The sequence below is a fragment of the Microchirus variegatus genome (assembly GCF_963457635.1).
Source record: "Microchirus variegatus genome assembly, chromosome: 13".
NCBI classification, from domain to species: Eukaryota; Metazoa; Chordata; class Actinopteri; order Pleuronectiformes; family Soleidae; genus Microchirus; species Microchirus variegatus.
The window spans coordinates 11,467,156-11,486,398 of record NC_139814.1 but is presented as its reverse complement, the minus strand read 5'-3'; the positions used below and the strand labels follow the sequence as shown (position 1 = coordinate 11,486,398).

At 42.7% G+C, this 19,243-nt stretch overlaps 3 protein-coding genes across 3 annotated transcripts; all 3 read left to right on the top strand.

Moving 5' to 3' along the window:
* Window positions 1-1,927: 1,927 nt before the first annotated feature.
* s100a11 (S100 calcium binding protein A11) lies at window positions 1,928-3,282 on the top strand (the record flags this gene model as incomplete). The annotated part of the gene is made up of 3 exons (XM_083900282.1): window positions 1,928-1,968; window positions 2,047-2,196; window positions 3,157-3,282. The coding sequence occupies exons 2-3, from the start codon at window positions 2,068-2,070 to the stop codon at window positions 3,280-3,282; spliced, it is 255 nt and encodes an 84-aa protein (XP_083756408.1). The 5' UTR covers window positions 1,928-1,968; window positions 2,047-2,067.
* Window positions 3,283-7,003: 3,721 nt separating this feature from the next.
* Window positions 7,004-14,234, top strand: s100u (S100 calcium binding protein U). Its single transcript, XM_083900054.1, has 3 exons — window positions 7,004-7,101; window positions 9,732-9,860; window positions 9,999-14,234. Exons 2-3 carry the CDS (start codon window positions 9,741-9,743, stop codon window positions 10,578-10,580), a joined length of 702 nt encoding a protein of 233 aa, XP_083756180.1. The 5' UTR covers window positions 7,004-7,101; window positions 9,732-9,740; the 3' UTR covers window positions 10,581-14,234.
* A 1,312-nt stretch (window positions 14,235-15,546) lies between these two features.
* On the top strand, window positions 15,547-16,566 carry s100s (S100 calcium binding protein S; the record flags this gene model as incomplete). Its single annotated transcript, XM_083899483.1, has 3 exons — window positions 15,547-15,602; window positions 15,917-16,070; window positions 16,390-16,566. Exons 1-3 carry the CDS (start codon window positions 15,589-15,591, stop codon window positions 16,564-16,566), a joined length of 345 nt encoding a protein of 114 aa, XP_083755609.1. The 5' UTR covers window positions 15,547-15,588.
* Between the last annotated feature and the right edge of the window lie 2,677 nt (window positions 16,567-19,243).

Below are 19,243 nucleotides of genomic sequence, written 5' to 3'. Positions count from 1 at the left end.
TATTGGAGAATCCATCTATGGCAACCATTTTTAACATTTAATCAACAAGTTTGACGATCTGGAATTACCATTACAGATATTATCTGTGACATCATTCTTATTCTAAACCCAATTCAGTTTTCACTTTTGAGGTTTGTCATTATAGTTTACAATTCAGTTATATCTGAAACTGAATAGTCGATATCTCTAAATCCAGTTTCAGATATCCACAACATCATTATGACTATCTGAAACTTAATTCAAGATGTCTAAAAAGAGCAATGTACACTCAAAAATATAAACGCACAAAGAAAAACTTAGTAGTTATTGTTATGTGACAAAACAGAGTAACTATTCAAAAATAACATTGGCTTTATCAAAAAAGTGGCTTTAATTTGTGAGCATTACGATCAATTTCAAAACAAAAGTCCTGGAGTAATGGCAGGAAGAACACAATGGGGGTCGATGATCCAAGTTCACAAACTTCAATAACGTGTGTGTCCACCATTAGCCTCACGCAGAGTGGCGACGCATTCACATCACCAGGATGATGCGTATGCAGTTGTGTTGTCATTCCATGAACAAATGCATCAAGAATCTGAGCAAAATGTCGTGACATTCTATTTTTGTTCACCATTTCAAGTTTGTGTGTTTACATATCTTCTACCACTTTATCCTCCACATGAGGGTCGCGGGGGTCACTGGTGACATAGGGCGAAAGGCTGGACAGATCACCAGTCCATCACAGGGATACATATAGAGACGAACAACCATCCACTCTCACACTCACACCAATGGTCATTCGAGGGCCCAATTTAGCTAATCCTCATATTGCATGTTTTTGGACTGTAGGAGGAAAACCCTCGCACATTCGGGGAGAACGTGTAAACTCCTGCAAAGGCAAGAGTTGGATATCTTCAGCTGAGGATAATTAAAGATGTCTTGAACTTGAATTATAACTAGTCATAAAGATACAGATCTACAATTCAGTTATATCTGCAACTGAATTGTACACTCTTAGAAATAAAAGTGCTATGTAGAACCATATAAGGTTCTTCGGGTAAAAACCCTTTCTTCGGTAAGAGGTTTTTCAGAAGCAAATGGTTCCAGCCCTTGTAGAAGGACACTTTTGGAACCCTTATTTCTAAGAGTGTAGATATCTGAAACTGTAATTTTGACTAGTAGGAATGACGTTGCAGATATTGGTAGTGAATATCCTGTCGACCGCTTGTCATAGTCACCTCATCAACACTTAATGCTCACTTGGCCTCTGTAGACTGTGTCTGGGCTCCTTATATGACTATATAGTGCTAACTTTGGTGTGATGTAAAAACACCAGGTAGGTGATTGTACACTGTACACTGATTGTAGGTAAAACTGTTTTATTTTCAATTTCTGCCAGACAGCAACAATTTCATTTTCATTTTACACATTGGACATTTAAATTTGACGTGGTTTCCCAGCTACAAACTATCAATCAGACAGTCAAAAGAAATAACACAAAGGTAAAAGACAAAAGTACTGTTTCCATTTCTCTGATCACTCAGATGTACCCGTGTAACCAGAAAGCGAGCTGTGACACAGTGTGACACTGTGTTTCCCCTGAGTGCCATATCATTTGACTCATGTTTTGTATAAACTAATTAGTGCTTAGGCATGCACAATTCTCTGGCTTGATTAGAGCGGCCTGACAAAGATGTTATCAGTCATTCCCCTGCTGATTTTGTGCTATCATCGGTACAAATTTGCCCTTTGTGGGACACACACACACACACAGAGTGTATGTGTCCTTCCAGTGTGGTGGAAATCAGACAGATAAGCCCCTGCTGTAGGATGAGGGAGAAGAGGGCAGGTTATGTGTTTTCCGCTGAGGTTTGCAACAGTAAGCAGAGATGAAGCATATATATATATGTGTATATATTCAGAGAGGAGCTCAGTGTTGAAGAACAAGGTTCCTGGTATACCTGCTCACTAACTCAAACATAACAGGTAAGATTTCAACAGCTCCTTTTCATCACATGTTTGGCGGCTTCGTTGAGGTCATTGTTTGTTCATTTACTCTCTTAGGTTTTTTCTGCTCAAACAATCATGGAAGCTGCTATTGACACCCTTGTCAGCCAGTTCAAGGTCTTTGCCGGGAAAGACGGATCTGCCGGCACCCTGAGCAAAGACGAGTTCCAGAGCCTGATGAGTTCTCAGCTGCCCAACTGTGCCAAGGTATGTCCCTGTAAAACGTGTCCTGCGGATGTCAATCCAGTGCACCTTCACACATTTATTATGCAACGTTAATATTTGTGTCCCGGGGCATCACTGCAGTGTTATTGGGCCAGAAAACTGTTGTTGTTGCCTCTTAGTGTGTAATTTGCATATGTCAAAACAACTTTTTTGCATTTTCCCAAAAGAAACCGTGTTCACTTTCAGAGAGGGTTTATATAACATGTGACTGAGGCCTGTATGATGCATCCCAGTCAAGTTGGCTACAGGTTTTTAGTACCTGTGTGGCATGAACGTGCATGATATGTGATGCAGACAGGACTCTATACACAAAATGTGATTTATTTTCAATAAATGATTTGATGTGTTGCACATTTATAGTCTTGAAGACCGCTCAAAGCTGCTTTGCACTACAGTTTACAGTCACTCACACTTTCATACAGCTATGTATCTATGTGCAGCACATTTTTCTTTCACTCATCTTTCATACTCATTCACACGTTGCTGGCACAGACGTCAGGAGCAACGCGGGGTTAAGGGTCTTGCCCAAAGACACATTGGCATGTAGATTTGGACCTCGGAAGCGAACCCACAACCTTCAAGTTAAAAGACAACAACCACCGACGCACCACTTTGTCTGGTTAACAGAACAAAAATGTGATTAAAGTGGTTATAAACATTATATGCATACGTTTTAAGTTAACTTAAATTATGTACATGTATAGTGTAATGTTTGGTAATAATTGGTGAATAATCCCATTTTTCTTTGTAGTCCACTGACCTCTTTTATTACATGCTGTGAAGACACAGGAGACATGGATTTAGTTTTATTTTTTATATCAGTTTTATTTCACTTCTTTATTACTACATTTCACCATTAGGTGGCAGGCCAGTCTTTGTGTAGCCGCTGCAGCTCAGAGTGATCTTGTATTGATCAGACCCACTTTGTGTGATCACCTGCAGAACCTCAGCAGCATTGACCAGCTGATGGACTCGCTGGATGAGAACAGCGACGGCGAGCTGACTTTCTTGGAGTTCTGGCAGCTGATTGGAAAACTGGCGAGTCAGCGGGGCGGCTTCTGTCAGTAGAGCTTGTGGATTGTGCAACACCAATCGACTCAATTTAAATCATCCAACTGTAAACTTGAGGGCATTCGGATTCTGTCATCACTGCAGCAGTGGCTCATGTGTGTAACTGTTTGTTTAACCATACGCTGAATGCAGGGGACGTTGAATTAAAGGCCTCACTGTGTTCGAGCCCAAAGCCTCCATCACTGTCTTCATTCACTGTGTTATAAACTCCTCTAACTGCATTACAGCCTTCATGTAGAGGCATGTTTGTGCAATGTTGCCCATCCATACATGCAGTGATGCAACAGCTTTGCCTAAACTGTCAAATGTAATATCTCCATTCACTTGTGTGAAAGAATCAATTTTCTCTAACACTTATTGTGCAAGTTTAAACAGCACATTATTATCTCAAGTTAAACAACATAACTTTCTGTGTCGGAACAGTAACACAGAGTGGAGTTTAATCTCGTTTTAATCACGTGGTCTTCAGTGTCATGTGTGAAGAGACATGTGGACCAAAGACATCCCATCGTGTTTTAATGAGGATTTTTGTTTTTAAACTTACATTGTGCTTAAGTTAATTCTTGGTGTTATGGTCACTTTGTATTAATTCTGATGTCTAGACAGAGTTATGTGTGCTGGCACGCTCGTCAGCTCTTTGATAGCCTATAGGCCTGATTTAATTTAGTAAGCGAGAGAGAGAGCGATTTTGAGAATGTCCTGTAGATCTTTCAAGTAAATATGACCTTTGTATCCAAATTACACATGCAAAGGTGCCGCCGTGGGAGGAGTGATGATGAGAAAATGAGTCACCAGCAACAAAGTGAGACTAAAACAAGCAGGGCACCAATTTACTGTGCACTGGTACATGAGTGTCGCTACAGGAGGAAGGTCCATCGGTTAGCATTAAGGAGCTTCCCACTTACTCATAGAAAGGAGCTCAGGCAGTGAGATATAATCTGTGGGGGGGAAAGAACTCCAAAGCCCTTTTAAGAACCTGGCACGGTTGCTTCATGTCTTGTACCAACTTTACCACCCACTCAGGCTCTCTGGTGATGAGGAGTGCGGTATTGCAAAAGAGCAGCACTCATTTAAAACCTTTACTGTCGCCTGTGTTGTGTGTGTTGTGTTCACGGTATGTAGCACAGAGTATTGTTGAAACAACACAGAATCTGTGGTTTAAGGCTTCAACAGGATGAGCTCACCTATAAAAGAGAGGTTAGATTATCAGTTGGTGTGATGGAAACTTTTAAAAAATAGATATTAATTGTTGATTTTAGAAACAAATAAAGGATATTTTCCTGTTATCATTAAGGGTCAACAGAACAGGAGGTGTTGAAACCAGTGGGGTACACAGAGGGAGGGTGGCGGGATTAGCTCTGCGCTAAAGTGCCCTCTTGAGTCACAAGATGCACACTAAAGTACCCTCTAGAGTGGTAAAAACATGAGGAAGTGCCCCACTGCAATTCTCTTCTGGCCTCTAAAGCAAAATATAATGTATTGTTACTAATGCAGTGCCCTATAAGAACGTTGTTTACTACGGGTGTCCTTCCATTCAAAAAGGCTGCCATTATAATGGTCCCTACTGTATATGACAGTCAGTGTGTTTACATGCATGTTAAAACGTCCGGTTTTAGTCCGACTAAGACAATAATTTGGTTTTCTTAATGTCATGTAAACACGTTAATCCCACTAAAAATCGAGTAAGTCTTAATCGAACTAACGTACCTGGATAATGTGATTCATAGTCTGATTACGTCTGCTTAGTCAGACTGGAGTCAGACTTAATGTGCTCTTTGACCCCTAAGTGAAAGAAGACGTCGTATAAACTGCAGTAATGTAGACGGTAATCACACGGCGCAACACAAGCAATAACAAGAGCCGATGCTAAAGATCAATACCCACAATCTTATAGAGAGATAAAGCGCCACCTAGGGAGGCGGAGTCAGACGTACACTACCAATACATTTATTGTCTCCTCTGCATGTATACTCGGAGTCAGCAAGTTGTCCGATTGCCTGTCTTAGTTCGACTACTTGATTAAACTGTGCACATAAAAGTACTGACGAGTGTCCTAAAGGGTGTCCTCGTAGGAAATGATATTCAGTGATGTATAGAAAATGTGTGTGTGGGAACTTATATACTAGAAGTGTGCAGGAGGTGGCCTTTTAATTTTCGCCCCTGTCCTTTCAAATGTCTGTACACGCCACTGGTTGAAATCTGCAAACATCTCAGTAATAAATTAAACTAGAACACTGAATTAGTTCTTGCTGTTGTTATACTCCGTTGTGAAAACAAGCTTCTTCCAGCGAAAGTCATTCACACTTTTATTACTTCACGGTTAGACTACTGCAACTCTTTGTCTGTTGGTCTCGACCAGTCAGCACTGCGCCGTTTACAGGTGGTCCAAAACGCAGCCGCCCGCCTGCTGACTGGAGAGAAACGGCGTGATCACATCAGTCCTGTCCTTGCATCTTTGCACTGGCTGCCTGTTCATTTTAGGATCCAGTTCAAGGTTTTATTAATTGTTTTTAAGTGTTTGAATGGTCTGGTACCATCGTACTTATCAGAGCTCGTACAGCCTCACAGTACCTCCAGAGCACTTAGGTCAACAAACCAGCTGCTTCTGGCAGTACCTCGGTCCAGACTCTCTACTCGTGGGGACAGAGCCTTCTCAGTGTCGGCCCCCAAGCTGTGGAACAGCCTACCTTTCCAGGTTAGAGCTGCACAGTCTGTTGAGCACTTTAAAACACTACTAAAAACCCTATCTTTTTACCCTGGCGTTCAGTCCCAGCTAGACAAGAATCCTTGGCTTTCCTATTTTATTTTTACTTTTATTTTATTTGTTTTTAATTCTAATTTTAGTTTTTGTCTTAAGCTAAGCTCTTACTACTCCTTTATTGTTTTTATTTGTTGTCCTGTTGTCGTGTTGTGTGTGGTTGTATTGTGTTCAAATAACTGTGCAGCACTTTGGTTCAACTGAGGTTGTTTTTAAATGTGCTTTATAAATAAACTTGACTTGACTTATATTAGGCCTAACTGCCAAACGCTGTCAGTGAATGATTTATGGTGCTTCAGTGCTTTTTGTTTTTGTTTTTTTAAATGAACACTTCCACAATGGTCTATTACTGATGAACTTTATTTATATTTCTCTTTTTTTATTATTATTATTATTATTATTTGTACTGTCTCTATTGTTTATCTGGCTGGTGGCAAATAAGCCCCCATTTGTAGATGAATAAAGTCCCTCTGATCTAATCTAACCTAACCATGTTCGTATGAGATCTTTTAGTTTCAAAGTGGTTTTATTTGTTCTGCGCTAACATTTAATTAGTTTTTTTTTTTTAAAACAAACGATTTGAAAAAAGATTGAGACTCGGTGCGGATGAAGTAATCCCACCCAGCCCTGTCTCCTCGTCCCTGCAGTTGACGCCACACCGAGCCACAAAGCAAGGCCAGCAGGCGTGAAACTGTTCAAATCAGACATGACGTGAAACAGCTGGCTCGTGGAGCCAAAGATAATTCCGATAAAATAACAAAGTTGAGAGTTTTTCAAACACTTTTCGTTCCGCTTTTCCCGAGAGCAAGCGCGCGCGCTCTTCCACATTCCCAGTTCTCCCTCTCACTCTTCCAGGTACACGCCCTTTGACTTGTCAGGGGGAAAAGTTTTAAGGAAAGAAAAAAAAAAAAAATACAAAATCACGGAAGAGATTCTGTAGTCCTACTAGTTTGGCAAGTTCTCTGGGCGCAAAGCAGCGTAGAAAGGCGGAGGAGAGGGCAGAAACTCCCAATTTGTGCACATTTTTACACCGCTCTTGTCCCGCACACGGTTATACGGTGAGTTGAATGCGTCTTTCTGAATTCTTTACAGTTTCTCCTCCGTGCGAGCACTGAATTTGCTCCTGGTTTTTGCCACGTTTTCGGTGGAAGGCTTTTACTCCTGCAAGAGCCATCCCATGAAAGTTGGCCGCGGTGTGACCGCAGGACGGTTACTGTACTCTCAACTTATTTGCCTCATGTTGCACTTTTGTAAATAACTAAATGACTGAATAGTTTGTGGCAGTTTTGTTGTTACTTTTGTGTACTTTTTATTTCCACTTTGCCGTTTTTCACTGCCATATGCTCTCCCTCCCTTTCCCACCCGTCTCTCTGTGTCTGTCTCTCGGGGTGATATTTGATATTTAGATTATATCCTTTGTTAAGTTGACTTTAAACTTGCTTGTGGAAAAACTGAAGTGACAGGAGTTGACACCCGGTGCCGCGCGTAAAAAGCAAGTTTTGCGCAAAATCAACATTTTGCGCACAGTATGCTTCCTATTAAGGGGCCCACTAGAGTGACAGCTTTGGCTCGCTGAGTGGATTTTTTTTTTTTTGCTTGACGCTGCTCGCTACCGTTTTTCAATTCTTGAAATTGCTCGTGGCGTCAACGACGGTGAGTCTTTGGCAAACCTGCGGTTCGTCGACACCGTTTTGCGCACGCGTTTCGCCGTTTCAAGCCGCACAGGAGACTCGGGTGATAGACAGCCACTGCCCCTCCGCTCAGCGCAGTTTACAGCCACTACCTGACTTGTTCCTCTGTTAATATTTCATGACACACGAGCGGTAGTATAGTCATTACTCTGCGCACGTACCGTATCACGTTCGCCCATTTGGAAATGGAACACTCCTTCCTCGGGCTCGAGAGGGAAATGGGAAACCTCTGCTTAGAGACCTGTATATTTAATTATTTGCGTAAGTTTTTTTTGGCAATTTAAGACAAATAATGGGTATTGGTTTGTGTAATGAGAATGTCGTGAATACGTCTGTGGAAACTAGGGCGCACGTTGGGGCTTTAAATGCAGGCAGCACCGCCTCAAAAACGGCCCAGCGAGTAAATAATGACTGTGTGAATGGACAAAAATGTCCATCTGAGAAATGAAGACGTGTATTTGCTGTTTTTGATTGGGACACCATTACGTCTCGTGTGTGTGTGTGTGTGTGTGTGTGTGTGTGTGTGTGTGTGTGTGTGTGTGTGTGTGTGTGTGTGTGTGTGTGTGTGTGTGTGTGTGTGTACAAGCTGCTGGCTGCTTGTGAAGAGGGTGTGTCACTGGTGCAGGAAGAAGTCCCCTAAAGTTCCTACAAAACACAACAGGCCTTGCCTCTTAACAAAACACAATCAGACAAAAGACAACAGGAGGGAATCGATTGTCGTTTCATGTGTTGTTTTAGTGAGCGCTGGTAATATCATTACTTTTTCTAGGTTGGGTTGTCCTTATTGTACGCTCAAAAATGTTTGGTGGTTTGTGTTAGTGCACAAGGTCAGTTGTAGTTCAGTTGGTCACCTGCTGAAATCTGAATGGGGTAGAGAGAAACTTTATATTTTAATGGTCCTATATATGCCACACCTACAGTATCAGAGCTCACTGTGTCCCATGCTTTTACGACACTACAGCAGACACACACACACACAGTCTATTAATGCTTGTGGCGATTCCTCAGCTGTAGGTTGTTCAAGTGTGACGTGGAGGAGAGCAGGAGATACTGTACTCATTTGCTGTTTACAAATGACCACTCAACATGGAGTCAGCCATATGTGTGTGTGTGTTGTCCCACCAGTGTCACCTCCTGTGTGATTTGCAACATTTTGAGCACTGAAGCTGACAGACGAGTACGGTCAGCTCATCGTGTCCCTGCTCGGTGTTAGCCTGTAAATTCCTGTCTAAGTGAGCTCCACGGGCAGCAATGAATGGAATTCCTGTGAAGACGCGTCACCCACTGGCATGTTTTAGATTATCTATACTTTTGTCTCAGCCCCCCAAAAAATTCTGTTATGTCTGAAGTGAGGAAACCTTTATGTTTACGTTGAAATAGTTGTTATTTCTCTAAATATAAAAGGAAGTAGCTGCCGGTGTGTGTAACCCATATCGAGGCCTATTGTCTGCTACATGAGGATGTGTGTGTACTTGTGCATTGCAGTGTGAAGGCAGCGTTTTGAGCAGAAGAAAGGGCAGCAGAGTGGAAACACGCATGAGACAGTGGCACTGAAAGAGAGAGGCAGGTACAGCTGCTATGAGAAAGAGAGGGAGAGACAAAGAAAGAAAGGGAGAGAGAGCGGAACAGACAAGGACTAGGTAATCCCTTTTGGTAATCTGAAGCCCAGTTGCCTTGGTTGCTTCACTAGATCAGATGACCTATCAGAGATCAGAACTTCCATTGTGCATCAGTGCTTGTCTCTTGCTCAGACTCTCTCTTCGCCCTCTTCTTTTATATCACGTCACCATCCATTCTTTATGGTGGCCTCTGAGTTTACACCTCAAACGAGAAGGCCTGGTGTAGATACAGGGAAATCCTCTTTTTCATTTGCCTTCCTTTTCATGCTCATTACTAAAAATGTGTTATATATATATATATATATGTATATGTCTATACTATCTGTCCGTCTGTCTGTATATCTCACATAACTGCCTTCATCTTCGTCCTTTTCCCAGAGAGGAGACATGGAGGCTGCTATTCAGACCCTGGTGAAGGTCTTCCTGAAATCGTCCAAGAAAAAGGAGAGTCTGGGAAAGAAAGAATTCCAGACTCTCGTCAAGTCCCAGCTCAGCAACATCATGTCGGTTAGGAAATTTTCATTGCACTTTTTTACTACATTATGTAACTGCCTCGCTGAAAAGCAGTAATACCATAATAGTGTGTGATCGTTTCACCAGTGAGTTTCCACTTAGAGTTATTTATCATCATGGTTGTGTTTGCAGGGCACAGACAGCAAGGAGGCAGTCAGCAACATGGGTAGGGAGCTTGATGCAAACCAAGACGGCATGGTCGGCTTCGATGAGTACATGAAGCTGATTGGCTACCTGGCAGTCTCGTACAGCGAGCAGCATGTCCTCAATAGCCAGAATTGCACTCAAAATGCTGCTTCTGGACAAGTGGCGCAAAGTGCTCCTGACACAGAGGAGGAGAAACCGGAGGCAAATGCAGAGGCAAAGGAGGAAGCCAAGCCAGAAGCAAATGAAGAGCCGAAGGCAGAGTCACCTGCTGAAGTAAAAGTGGAAGCAAATGCAGATGCAAAGGCAGAAGTCACAGCAGAAATAAAGGAAGAGGGCGACACGCAGCCCGACGTCGCGGTGGAGGAGCCGGCAGCAGCAGCAGCAGCAGCAGCAGCGGCGGCGGTGGAGGTGACGCCAGCGGCGACGGAGGTGGCGGCAGTGACGGTGGAAGTGGCGACGAAAGAAGAAGTGGTAGAGATAACCGAAAAGGTGGAGGAGGCTGCAGAGAAGGTGGCTGCAGCTGTGGAGGAAGAGGTGGAGAAGAAGACAGAGGAGGCAACCTCATAGGGGACAATCCATTCCTTCACACAAACACAAAAACAACACACTACACTTACATTAAACACTATACAATCAATAGAAATACCAGAAGTAAGTTTGTAAGCCACTAAAGAGTTTGTTTTTTAATTAAAAACACATAAAGTTGATATACAAAAGATAGGTGAAAGTTCAAACACTACAAACCCAGCTCTGAAGAAAGCCCATTCCTTACACATGACGAATAATACATGACAATAGAATCAGTACTTTGTAGTGCTAGTTACCACTATGTTCATATGTACAGCATGTGCATCCCACTATATAGCACGTTTACCTCATCACGATAACACACTATGATTGCATGCAGACACACACACAGTCATGTGCATGCCAGACCCCTGTGAAAAACGTCACTGAAAAGTAGGATGTCCTTGCACACGAGACCAAAGTGTCGCTGCGTTTTAACCACTACACCGCTGCAGAGACGTCTCGTTGAAATCGTGTCCTCGTCTCACTTGTAAATCTTATCTGGGGCTCTTCTTCCACGTTTGCGACACACGCAGCCTTAGCATATTTCTAATGGCTTGAAAATAGTTTGACATTTTGGGATTAAGATTTCTTGCCAAAATCCGTAATGAGGCAAACTACAGCCCTCTGGGCTACAGCCCTGCTACGTTACCTGTGCTAGCATAAAGACGGCTACTCAAGCTCTGTCCAGCATGAACGCAAAGCTCCTACTAGCACCTTTTAAAAGCGCATGTGTGGTTTCTGTGCAGTTTGTTTAGTCTATATTTCTGCTTTTCTACAAATTAAACAAAAATATTTTCTACAGTATTGCGAGTTCAAGAGCTGCTGCAAATGCAGATATCGTTTTTCCACCCAGACGGAGCCGGAGTAGCCGTCTTTATGCTAAGCTAAGCTAAGCTAACTAGCCACTTTTGAAGAAGAGGAGTTTCAATCTTCTCAGGTGACACTTGGCAAGAAAGCAATTTTCACGGGAATCCCCAAATCTTGAACTATTCCCACTATGATTGAAAATGATCTGTCAATAACACTTCATGATTATTTTTTTTTAACATTCTCATCTTTTAACTGGCAATGCTGTGGAGCTGATTTGGCATGACAATAAACATATTGTTTTGCTGAAGTCTTGTATTCAGCTCATTGTAATTGTGTACTCAATGCCCCATCACACCCACTTCTCTCTTTTATTTTGCTTCACGGGCTCTCTGTCTCTTTCTTTTTTTTTTTTACAAAAAAAACAATTTTTCCTTGTAATTCTCAGCGAGGTTTGCATCATATTTTCTCTGCACTTGTTGTCAGCCATGGAATTGGAACTGGAAGATCAGGCGTGGCCCGCAGCTAAATAATTAAGGTTTAAGAATTGGAACCCACACCAAAGGACCCTTAAGGTCAAAGGGAGCCCAAAATAGTCCTGTGGGAGCGTAATGGTCACCAAAGGAGCAAGTCAGAGAAGGTGTTCGTGCAACCTAATACACCTTGATTAGCACTGGTAGACAAGAACAAGATAACAAACACCAAGAGTTAAAGAAACCCGTAACAGGTGGTGGTGGTGGCACGTTTTTTGTCTAAAATACTCTGGGGTATAGTTAGTGCATATGGTGTGTTTTGCAAACAATGCCATTAAAATGGTCATTTTCTACTTACTGACCTAAGGTGCTGGACCGTAGTGGTGTAGAAGTGCATTGGAGTGTTTTTTTTTTTTTTTGCGAGGTGTTTTCTGTTGGTTTTAGCACCAGTTGTTCAAGCTTGCTTGTTTGTCAATTGCATTGTGACACAATGTGGAGACCCTGTTTGATGTGCAAGTAGATCCTGAGTCTGAAGCATTGGGAAACTACTGGATTAGGCATTTTGTGGCGAACACGCCCTGGGACACGAGCAATTACATGAAAAATAATCCTGGCCTCCACCGATAATCCCCATTGGACAAGGTGTTAGTGTCAGAATACTGAGCCATCAATATGATTCTATGTGGTGTTATCTGTTTTTACAACAGGCTGATAATTACATGCTGCATGCTATCGGAAATGTATTTGCTCATATTACCATTGTATTACCTTTACCGTGGCCATTATTTAAGTTCTACATGGCCCCTTTACATATATATATAACTATATATATACACAACTACTTTTAACCTAATCCCTTGTTGTTTGGACCACTATGGAGATCACTTGAAACGTTGTCCTTCGTCACATTACCGCAGTTTGTTAATTACAATTTAATGATTTGCAAATTGTCTCGTCATTAATAATGCAGCCATGAGAGAAAAAAGGCTTGTGTTGCAGGATTATATCATAGGTCTACCTGGCCGCCCACGTAGTGCTTAAGGCGAACCCGTGCACCTTTCTGGCATGCTTTCAAAATGCACACCTCATGCACTGTAACTGCACCAGGTATCTCGAAACTGCTCGGCAACAAAATGGTCAGCGCAAATAAAGCGAGTCATGTGGTTATCCTGCTTCACTGCGACACTCCCATTGTAAATAGACGGTTCGCTCAGCTCAGACTTCATAGTCACATAGTATACAGTCGTATGCTGTGTTTCCTGCATGATCTAACAACTTACTAACAATCTTACTAAGACATTTCTGGACAATTTAGACTCTACTCTTAGTTCTTGTATCAACACCTATATAGTTTTTACATACAAATTTCAAATTTGTTCTAAATATGGTACTTCCTGTGAACAATGGAAACATATCACTCTTGCACCATCTACAGCCCGTTTCATGTTTATTGCATCGTTTAGCCATTCATACTGTATATATATATATATATATATATACACTTATTGTATATAAACACTCTGCCAAACTACATACCATCTGCACTATTTCCCATTGGCCAGGCGAGCTTGTGTGTTCTTTCTTTGCTCTCAGCGATCATAAAACACATTATGCTAAGCAGAAACTGGATCAAAGCTAAATTCACTTTGCTGATTTGTTGAAATAACTTGATTTGCACTCGCAACAGACCTGGGTTTGACATCATCTGGGATTTTTGTATCTCAGCCAGCGGAATGTTTTCTTTTAATCAGCTCGGAAAAAAGCAGATGGACGGAGTGAAGCGCGAGCATTTCTTTCAGAGAGGCTCAACTGTCAGTATTGGCAGATTTTTCGTTACTGTCCCATAGAGAAAACCCCACCCAGCCTTAACTCCGTCTAGATTAAAAACATGTTGTAACCGAGCACAGCAGAATTTGCAGCAGGGAGTGTTTGCAGCCAGATTTTCATCATCACACACACACACAAAAAAAAAAGTCTAATTCAGTGAGACGCAATAGATGAATATAAAAGAATCCGCCCAGTGGGTATAATAAGTGTGAATACAAGAATATGGATGTGCTCTTAAGGCTCATTGGGTTATTTGTGATTATGAGACCATTCCCAGGATATTGTGCAGGCTTTAATCTTTGTACATTTATGTACTCTTTGTTTGTTTTTGTTTTTGGTTTTTTTAAATATCCTGCCAAGTACTAGAGGGTGTGTGTGTGTGTGTGTTTGTGTGTGTGTGTGTTTAGCAGTTGGACTCATTTCAGTCCACTTGTCAATTCCAGCAAACTCCACTATGCAAGTATTTCAACTTCATATGTAACGCTGTATCATTTGTGCTTATTCTTATGTAACATGTAATGGCTAATATTAAATAAAACTGTGAAGATAACCTGGAAACCTCTGACGTGCTTGATTATGTGGAGATTCTGATCCAGTTGTGTGTGTGTGTGTTTGTGTGTAAGGGTGTGTTGATGGAGAGATGAAAGAAGAGAAAGCACCTGGAAAAAGGGAGGAGGGAGGGAGGGAGTGAGATGCAGTGTGAATGTACATTAAGTGGGTGACGGAATATGGGGGGGAAGGAAGGAGGGGGGGTGAGGGAGTCGGGTTATATTTAAGCCAGTGACAAACTCTCCCTGACCATCTCTATCCATCTCTATCGCCTGCACCTCTTCAAAGACAAAGGAGGCCCTTCATCAACACTCAGGTAAGACGAACACCTCAGAGGGATTTCTTCACTGTACTTTCTCCTCTCTGTCTCGTGATGGATTCATGATAACGTCTCAACTTTTAAAAGTCCAAAGACCTTTTTGAGCGTTAAGATACGAGCGAGTGCAAACACTGTTTTGCTTTTTTTTGAGAAAAAATTCACTGTGAGTAATGAGTGTATGAAATATGGAAACAAGTGACGCGCCTAAGGATTTGTACCAGTATAATGTTATATATGTGAAATAATATGGCATACATGTAGAGTCAAACATTTTAAAATGTCCTTTATAAATTGTTCCGCATTAAAATACAGTTTTATTACACGTCTCTCAACATGGATCTTGTTCCTTCCTCAATATTACATTGAGCATTTGAATTACCACCATAGCCAATATTGTGTTACTGTGTCGCCATGGTTTCCTATTGTAATGTGTCAGTCAGTGAGACAGATGACCCCTATAGGTTTTCCAGGGTAGCCGGCTTTGGTGTCCGCTCACCTCCTCTTTTGTGTACAACTGTGACCTCTTCGTTGACAAAACTCTGCAGCATGACAGGAGGCAATAATCCGCTGACTGACATCAGCATCTGTGCGCTTTTGTAAATGCTGATTAGCTACTAAATCATGCACGTGGAGATTGGATGTTTCTGTCGGTATTATGTGTGTGCTTATGGATTAGCTTCAAAACGATGCCGCAAGACATTTGCTATCTACAGGGCAGGCAAAACCGAAAACTTTGAGCTTGAGCTGAATGTGGCTGAGTGAGAGTGGAAGTGAATGAGTGGCCTTTTCTGTTTGGACACGATGCACACACATGCTGGCACCTCAGGTTACTCGCTCTCTAGGTTTGTGAATGCAGACGAATCTCATTTCCTATTAAAAACATCTCAACTGTTCTTAAATTTACCATTTTAATTTTTCCAGGTGAGGTAACATTAATAAGAATTCACTCGGTCTCTGCATCATTGACAGTGACTTATCTGTGTCTGTGTGTGCACAGTCTCTCCACGAGTCCAGCACGAGAAGCACCACCATGCCGGACACAATGTGTGTAAGACTGACCTGTCCAAAGCTATCCTCCACCTTTCTATCGAAAAACTCTGTACTGTAAAAACCTAGTAAGATCTCTCTCTTCCACACACACACACACACATTAGGGTCAGTAATAGCCTCTGCGATAGAAGCAGAGCGTTATTGGACCTGCTTTTGGTCTACTTTCATCCATCTTCCTGTCCAACTATCACCTTTTTTTCCTTGGAAGTGGCTTCACCCTCGATCGCCATGTGGCCGCACATGCATCAGGGGCCGGAGCGGGCATTTTGTAACAGAGGCTGACTCTTTCAAACCGATGTGTTTCACAGCATGTCCAAGGAGCCCACTTCCGACCTGGAGAGTGCCATGCAGATGCTCATACAGACCTTCCACAAGTACTCAGGGAAGGAGGGTGACAAGTTCACGCTGAGCAGGGCTGAGCTGAAAGAGCTGCTGGTCGAGGAGCTGGGCAGCTATTTAGGGGTAAGGAAAGAAGCGTGTGTGAAGAATTAGGATGCACACACTAACGCGCTGATGTAGTGTGCAAATATGTGACATGCAAGTGAAGGTATGCGCTCACATATTCTGGCGCGCAAGTTGGAACACGCCTGTGCGGTTACACACACATTCTTGTGTTAGAATTCTCAAGGAAGACACTCACACATGGCCACCTTCCTCTAACCTCAATCATCACAACTAAATACCTTAATACCTTACAAAGATAGGTTTGAGTTAAAGATTGTCTTCACGGCCTATAACAAAACGTGCTGTCTCTTTCTCTGTGTTCTCCACACTGACACAGAACTCCAAAGAAAACGAAGCCATCGAAAAGGTGATGAACGACTTGGACGCCAACAACGACGGTGAGGTGGACTTCACCGAGTTCATCATCCTGATGGGCGCCCTCACGGTCGCCTGCAACGACTTCTTCCTGGAAAAGGACGACAAAGCGAAATGCGAGGCGGGGAAAACAGATTGAATCAGTGCAGGAGAGAAGAAGGAGGGAAGTGGAGTGGGGAGGAGGAGGAGGAGGAGGAGGAGGAACTGTAAATCAGGAGAGATAGAGGACAGAGTTGGAACGGACATTTGTCTTGCACAATTTCTAAACACTACAGCAGATAGTTTATGGGTTCACAGAACACGGGTGCGTTCAGCAGAAATGTTTTTTCTCCTCCCACAGCATATCCATAGCTTGTTGCAGTGTTCTACAACGAATGAGTGAGCGAGCGAGTTCACAAAGAATATCCAAACTTATTCCAACTCACCATCGGCGGTCTCTCGTATATGCTCTGAAGAAGAAGGCGCTGAGAAGAAGAGAAGATCATTTATAGGAGGATGTTTTGGTATTTCTTGCACATTAATATTTTGTAAACATATATTCATGTACTGTGGGTTACAGATTATTATAGGATTGTATGCACTCAGTGTTCCACTGTCTTTTTTTTTGGCTTATAACCAATGCATTCCTCCCAATAATAAACGAGACATTTAACCAACTATTAAGTGTGGCATGTTTTTTGTTTGTTTGGTATACTTAGTAATCCCTTAGGATGCACGGGTATATTCATCAACATTTCATTTATGAATCGCCACACCTGGAAAAGTGAAGTTGAATGGTGCAGAGAGAAACAGTATGTCAGCAAAAAAGCATGTGTGTGTGTGTGTGTGTGTGTGTGTGTGTGTGTGTGTGTGTGTGTGTGTGTGTGTGTGTGTGTGTGTGTGTGTGTGTGTGTGTGTGTGTGTTGGGGATTCCCACAGAGTAAACTGCTCCAGTTCATACATCCTGCCAACAATATCCTGCAAGTCTTGTTCCACTAGATATAAGCTGACCCAGATGTTTGACTTGGCCCTGCATGGAAAACTTCTTCAAAAGAGGGAGACAGAGAGAGGAGAGAGGGCAAGAAAGAGAGGGGGCGAGGGTGTGAGGGGAGATAAGGAGAGGCTGTTTGTGCACATAAGTGTGTGTGTGTGTCTGTGTGTGTTGTGAATGAAGGAAGAGGCAGCACAGGGAAGGGAGGGAGGGAGTGAATCCAATTTATGGAGTACATCAGTCAAGTATGTAACTTGGAAAGTGGTGGTATAATCACAGAGGAATGTTCAAGTTGCTTTGACTTTTTGCATGTCCCAAAGTGTGTGTCACACAAACACACAAACACACACACACACATCAGTAAATCAACATGTCGTCTTCTTCCGCCTTATTGGGTTTTATTGCTGCTCGTCACTCAGAATGTGATACCTAGACGCTTCTTTCCAACCACAGAGAGATCTTCATTTGTGGGCGAACACTGATGAGCTCAACAGTCTCTCTTCTTCCCCGGCCTACAGCAGCATTCAGAAACTGTATTCCATGTCAGTTTGTGGCAAACGGGCGGAGCTCTCCCCTCTTTGTTTTCATTCCTGGAGCCGCTGTGTTCTCTGGAGGCGTCCTCTGATTGGACGGTTTGAATATTTGAGCTTCGGCGTGCACAGCCTGCAGATAGGTAAACAATTCAAAACATAACAGCGTCCACACGGCTGTTGTTAACCCTCGCGTCACCTGAAGGGAAACAAACAAAAGCTTGTTAACAAGCCTGAGTGTGAACTCACTGCTTCTCTCCAAAGCAACGACGATTCAACTGTTGGAGCAATGAGCGAGGGCCAAACACGGTCAACTGCTCCACAGCTGCAAAGTGCATTTGTGTGACATAGGTATTTTTATTTAAACTTCCATTGAAAAATGCACTTAGCTGCATTCCACCATAGGTGTATTGCATACAATGCACACAATGTTAAGTGGCTTGTAATGTTAGTGTTTGGACTGCCAAGCACATCAAATCTATATACTTAGTATTTAAGGTGATACATCATCAACTTTAGTGCTCATTAAAAGCAAGTAATGATTCTGTACAAGGACTGAAGTCTGTTCAGTGAACTATGCACCTGTAACTGTGAAACAGACGTCCTTCACGAGTAATGAGCACTCACTTAATTCTCAGTGGGACACACAATGGCTTGAGGGCGTCCCGCGAGCAGTATCTAAAAACACGCCTGACCTTACCAGCAGAGCCAGTTCAAAGTGAAACCGCAAAAATAAAGTCTTCTGCTTGGCAGGCGTCACGTTTGTGAGGAAAGGAGATGAGCAGCACAAAGCCAAGCCATGTCACTGGTCCGAAGCATCTGATAACGACGGCAGGGGCACTTCGATTACCAAGTGGAGCAGGTCAAGCGACACCCGGTTTGGAGCCGCCGTGCACTTCCATCAGCTGGAGTCAGGCAGCGAACATATCAAGCCCTGAAAGGCAGCAGAGATTGTGTGACAGTGACACACACACACACACACACACACAGGGACAGAATGAAAGTATACAGTAGCACAGGGAGATCCAGGTCTATATCATCTGATGATTAATTTCTTTCCAGGTGTAACTCACTCTCTTTTGGGTAGAATTTGAGAAGGTTCATGAAATGCATCTCGATAAAGGACCACGGGGAAACCTTCAGGCTACCACTCACAACAAAGGAGAAGCCTGGAGACAAACCTTATGTTTTTACTGTGCTGCATTTCAGAAGGTTATATGACAGGAGTTTTGAGTTACTTTGCAGCATGTGATTGCTGTCAAATCAGCTGTCAGACAAACACTGTTAAATAATAATCATCGGGTTTGTGAGCCTGT

What these genes read in the sequence shown, in the direction of transcription:
- s100u (XM_083900054.1), top strand. Translation starts at nt 9,741, where the DNA reads ATGGAGGCTGCTATTCAGACCCTGGTGAAGGTCTTCCTGAAATCGTCC. An exon ending in AGCTCAGCAACATCATGTCG is followed by an intron (nt 9,861 to 9,998) that starts GTTAGGAAATTT and finishes TTGTGTTTGCAG; the next exon opens with GGCACAGACAGCAAGGAGGC.